Genomic DNA, 5,983 nt, shown 5'->3' with positions numbered 1-5,983 from the left:
ACCGAAGTTAAGGCTAAAGATGGATCATGACTTTGTTAAAGGGACAGCCTTCCCTCTTTCATTATTGTCTTGATCTAGCAAATGCTGGAGCTCGGCATTTTTCTGAGATATCTTTGTTTCCCATCTCAGGAGCTGTGTCAGCAACATAATTTGTTGTTCCTGATGATTTCACCAAAACAAATCAAGGGAATTTATGTCTTTATGATAACACAAGTCATTATGCTCCTTTTTTCCCCCGTTTGCTGACAAGGGTGAGCTAGCAGAATGGAGAAAGTACGGGGTATCTCTGACTGGATGTATACTTCTCTGCCTGTTGTTGTAGATGAACACTCAGTTGTTTGGTCCCATTACGTCAGCTAGCTTTGGCAGTGGCCCTTTAAGAGTTGCTCAAGACAGTTGAGAGTGAATAATACTCTGTAAATTATCTCATGGAAAGGGGTGCTTTTAATGCAGTCTGACATCAGAGAAGTAAAGTGAGCAAGTAGTGGTGTTTGACCCAGAGCCCTTAACGTGGTTTGGATTACTGCAGTCAGCAGGCAGATATTCAGGATTTCTTACATTCCTGATGATATCGGAAGGAATGTCTGTTAGAGCGAGAGGCTGGGAGTCAGGATTTGGCCATAGCATTTAATCACTTCACTTCCTTATGCCTCAGTTTACCTATCCATAACAGAAAGACTTAATTTCTACATGTTTTGAGATTCTGAATAAACAGAATCATGCAAAGTTAAAAGCTTGTTATTTCTGACTGATTTGTATTTTTTGCTACCATCTATTTACAGTTGTTTATGATTATTCTTAATATTTTCACTTGAGACTAAAACAATTTGCTTTTTTTCTTTTATTGAAGACTCGGTCTTTGCTCAGTGTATTTGAAGAAGATGCAGGAACCCTTACTGAATATACAAACCAGTTACTTCAGGCAATGCAACGAGTCTATGGTGCTCAGGTAATTTTTCATTTGTGTTTCTTTTGTTCGATGTGCAGTAGAAGCTAAATTGCTATTAAGATGCTGTTACTTACATGAAAGTTGGCAAGTACCTGCACCTCTTGTGGTTTAAGAGGAGTTGTGGGTTTCTTCCCTTCCAACCTTGATGTTCAGAGAAGTCATATGCATAAAAAAAATCTGGTTTGCCTGTCTCTAGACAATTAATAAAAGAAAAAATGTGGTATGTCCTTACCTTATGGTAGATTGGAAGGCCAGCCTTGACAAAATTGCTTGCCTAAATGTAGATGCAGTATACAGATAGCTATTCGCACTGAATTTAGGGATCTAACTTTGATCCTGTGCCTCACCACTTGGAAGGAGCTGTCTATGTCCATTGATTACAGAGAGAATGTACGCTTTGAGTCATACTGAAGTTGAGTACCTAAAGTAATCTGTGTGAAAAATACGGGAGCAGGAGCAGAAAAAAGTAACACTTTCTTAAGCACTTACGTGACCTAGATGACTAAATCTCATTGAAAGTAAAAATTGCAAGGTAAATCATATCCAGTACTTTGGAAAATACTGTTATGATTCCCATGTGCCTAAAACTAGGTGTTTCAAAATACCGTATCTAGGTCTTTAAAGACATACACAGTATCTCATGGAACGTTTTCAAGTATTTATGTAGGTTAGATACCTGAGTTCCTTAGAAACAACGGCTTTTCTATTCTTAAACCAGTAAATCAGAGGACGTAGAGAGATGAGGAGAATGGGGGTACTACTTGTCCCTTTGCCTGGCTGGTGCCTTTTTAGGATAGCATTTTAGGAAGCAGTTACTCTGGCTTGTGATTCATGAAAAAGTGCTTTGTCTGCTTTTGTTTGCCTCTTCCTTTCCATCTCAATTTTTAGCCTCCGTTTCTGTTGCCCCACAGTTAGGGCATTTCCTTTTTCTTCTCACTGTCTCAGCGCATTTACCGATCTGTACTTTGCAGTACTACTGAGCATATTCCATTTTCCCAGCACTTCTTGACCACTTTCTGCACACTTCCTGCTTTAGTTTGATCTAAATAATCAGTCACTTGTGAATATTGGATGTGTTCCTTGAAATACCTCATTAGATGTTTGATGCCATTTTGAGATGGGAGGTGCATAGCAGTTGTTTAAAGACAGCCTTTGTAAGGATGTGGAGGAGGCCACCCTACACTACACTTCTGAAAATTCAGGTTTGGTGGCCAGTGTTAGGGACTTTAACCAAGAATATTGGCTAAACATTGGGTGTTCTTAGTGTTGCTCCTTCTGCCATTGAATTCCTTGGGAATCACTGTGTGTTGTGACTTGACTTGGGTTTGTGTTCTTGGGATCCAGTAGTGGCAAAAAAATGACATTGCAGTAACAAGAAGGCAAAAGTGGATCACATTAATTATGTAAGTGGAAAAGAAAACTGAAACTTTTTGTGGTTTTTATTCTAGATAAGCTTTAAAAAGTTGTGATTTTTTTTTTTTTGCATGAGACCTAAAAGAACACACTAAAATAGGAGCAAAATTCTGTTTTTTAAATAAAAATGAATGGAAGTCATTAATTCAGCCATATACAGTGGTTAATTCCCAAGAGAATGTTATTGTTTTGTAGGCTAACATTGATTTCTGACCAGTGTTACTAACTTTGCAGATACCAATATATCCTTTTAAGGAACTGTTCCTGAATATTTCAAAGGAAGACATGCTTTCTGACTGAGCTCACTCTCAGTTTTTGAGAGGCAAACCCCTTATTGCAAAACTTTATGATTGCAGCTGCCATAGAAAGAGAAGTGTAGTGCTGAATTGCCCACTAAACATGAATGAACAGTTAACAAAAAATCTTTATGTAATACTTCTTTGCTGCCTAATCACAACTTGAGAGAAAATCAACTTTTGCTGATGCACTTTTAGGAGACACACTGTCTGGGCCTCTCCAGCAGCATATTAGGAAGTGCTACCAATCCTTTTCATTTTGAGAGGGAACGAGATTTAGTAGAGTATAAAATTGAGAGTAGTGAGAAGCCAGGTTCTGCATTTGCCTTTTTATTTTCCCGATTTAAATTTTGTCTTTGTGAAGTGGTTGTCATCCCCTGCTCCGATTTCCTTGCCTGTAAAATAGGAATTACAGTTACTGACCTACTTTGAAGTAATGACACAAGTTCTGTTTGCGCAGCCATAAAAATGGCTGGAATCACAGTTATGGCAGTCAAACAAAACAGCAGTGGGTTGTACCAGTCCACAGTATTGAAAAATCAGGGTCTATGCCCCCTCAGAACAGTTGGGGCAGTTTTAAAAACGTAAATCTTGTTTTCTTCTTAACTACGTTTTGAACTTTAAAATTTCCCAGGTGTGTCTCAACCATGTTTTCAAGATTTTCTGGAGAAGTTTACTAGAAGTTTGGTGTTTCTTGTGATGAAAGCTCAGATTTTAATGTAATTTAAACCACTGTAGCTTGTGATCAAGTAACAATAGTTGACGGTTCTGAATGGTTGCAGTACAGTCTCAGGGGAGTAGCGATTTGTACCAACTGCAAGCTGTTAATTATCCATGTGGATATATGCATGTATTTGTCCCAAAACACTGCTTTGTGTACAGAGCAGCATTAGGTTTGTAAATTGACAGCTTGAGCTTCTCTAAACACTTGGATCGGTGCATTTGAAAAGAATGCAAGAAAGACAGAAATACTCACCCGAGTTTTTTTAAAACACTTAGAAAAGTAGGAATCTTTTTGAATGCTCCTTTTTTTTTTCTTTAAGCTACAGATTTCTGCTAGGTGCTGGGAACCTAACTTTTCAGACTTACGTGTATTCAGGCAGGACTTAATTTTGCATACCTTTAAGTTTTCTAATGACAGTAGGGCAATTGTTGGGATGAAGCCCATCCCAGTGAATGCACGGACTTTTGAAATGACTTGAAACTGCTGTTGTCCCAGGAGTGGAAGGGAGGGGTCTGCAGCATCTGGTGGCAGGGTGGAGGTGTTGGGGTGGATACCCTGCCTAGGGACATGGAGCCACTTGATGTGGAAGGGCCCATACCGCTACGCTGCAGCTGGGTGAGGTACTGCTAGCAGATTGCCTTTGGGTGCAAGGCCTTCAGTGTGTGACAAGCTGCTGGTTGCGGGATCAGGACAGTGTTGTCACCTCTTTGGGCATCTGCACCAGATGTGGTGGGGTGGAGACTCTATTTTGCGCATGGAGTTCTTTAAGTGAAAAAGAGACTGCGATGCAAGAAGGCAGATGCAATCAGTGTACGATGCCATCGTTAAGGAGAAGTCATGGGAACCAAATGTATGAACCGTATTTGAGGAGTGAGGTTTGGTTGATCTGGCAAGACCATGTGTGTAAATATAGTGAAGCATTTTTGTATTTCTTCATCAAATAAACCACATCCGTTTTAGTACATACTGTACTTCCTGCTGCAGTTCTCCCATCTGTGCTGTAGTACCCTGAAGTAGTTATCACATTAGTGGTCTTATAGAGGAAATCTTTCTTACAGAGTTGAAATCTTTCTTACAGAGTTTGTTCTTGTAGTTCTTCCTCCTTGCAAGCAAGCCCTGATGATGCATCTGGTGTTACTGCTGTATGACTTCTGTGAATGTTGTGTTCATCATTCTGAACATTTTGTTACCTGAGCAATATGTAATGCAGCAAGCAGGGACTATTAGAAAACTTCATTTACTCAAGTTGCATTCTAAGGCTCTTGCAGTAGTGTATGAGCAAAGTGTGCCGAGACTACATTACTGACTTCCCACTGCCATAGTAAATTACTTTCAGAGCTTTACTGTCATCTCCAGTTCTTCATCGTACTATAGAAATGGCTCAGCTGGGATCTTCACTTGAAGCAAAATGCCATTTAGAAACTCAGGAGACTGTTGTGTCTCTGCTGACTATTATAAGGGATTAACAGTTAAGCAGGTTAGAGGAGAGTAAGATGCAGTGTTTTGTCATTGGAAAGAGGTTTCATCTCATTATTTCTGACAAATCTGTCTAGATACTAAGAGCAGTGATGGCAGAAGAGGAATAAAAAGAAACCCATGTTGCCTTTATAAATATATCCAGAGAGAGAACAGCATGGGAATTGTGAAGAGTAACTCTGTTCAGCATCTGTGTCTCTGAGCAGTTGTCTTGTGATTCCAGAATCAGACGGGCAAAGCAGTAACAATCTCTGAGGCTCACTGCCTTTTTATGTCCAGGCTCTTAAGGAAACTCTTGACAATTATGGAATAGTCTTGGATTATATGTACCACATTACATGGGTATCGGGACAGCTTATATCTGTCCAGGGCTATTTTAAGTAGTGCTTTATACCAGCGCTATTTCTCCCCAAATTCATGACACCTCATGTCTGCATTTTTCAGCAGTGCTACTTGTCTCATCTTCCTCTGTATTGCCTTCACTTAGGCTGTAACTCAGTAGGGAGGTGTCAAGCTCTCTAGGGCATGCATAGATTTTCATATTTATTATGTTGCATAGCTAACCCCATGTGTTCAGAATTCTTAAATTAGTTCTTGATAAATTAACAAGTAAACACCGAGTTTTAGTTGCTTTCTTTCCATGTCTGAGGGAACAATTGTGTTGCCTTTTCAAACCGTAAGACTCTTTTCCCCCAAATCTTTTGAAACAAAGTTTGTGTTTTGTAAACTTTCAGTTCCACATAGAGAAGCTTCAATAGAGTATTGGGTAGGACAAGCACTTGCAATAAATTACAGTGGTCAGCACTGACTTCTTTGAAATACTGTATATATTATTGTTCCACATTCATTGTAAGTTTGCATCATATACCTCTGCACTTCCTGAGGTGTATTCACCATATGTTACTAACGGAGTTAAACAGAGCATTATCACATGAGAACTAATGTATTCATAAAGCCATGGGAGTTGGTTTTCATACTGCCTATGAGGTTGGAGTTGTCACCGTGCCTGGAAGCAAGTTAACATTGTGCTAAGTAGGATCTGGCGATTTGAGTACTACAAGGAGGCATAAATGTATGGATGCCTTGCTGATAGTAATTGTTTTGCAAGAAACGGAAGAGGTTCTT

The 5,983-nt window shown here is 39.5% G+C and overlaps 1 protein-coding gene across 1 annotated transcript in view; it reads left to right on the top strand.

The window, feature by feature from the left end:
* Positions 1-859: 859 nt before the first annotated feature.
* Positions 860-5,983, top strand: part of APPL2 (adaptor protein, phosphotyrosine interacting with PH domain and leucine zipper 2) — a 34,178-nt gene continuing 29,054 nt past the window's right edge. The window contains exon 1 of the mRNA XM_035891698.1: positions 860-949. Coding sequence (XP_035747591.1) covers positions 926-949 — 24 coding nt within the window. The 5' untranslated portion in view covers positions 860-925. The remainder of the gene's footprint in view (positions 950-5,983) is intronic.

This window comes from Egretta garzetta, unplaced genomic scaffold (genome assembly GCF_000687185.1).
Source record: "Egretta garzetta isolate BGI_Z169 unplaced genomic scaffold, ASM68718v1 scaffold1603, whole genome shotgun sequence".
NCBI lineage: Eukaryota > Metazoa > Chordata > Aves > Pelecaniformes > Ardeidae > Egretta > Egretta garzetta.
This window is presented reverse-complemented; position numbering and strand designations above follow the sequence as displayed.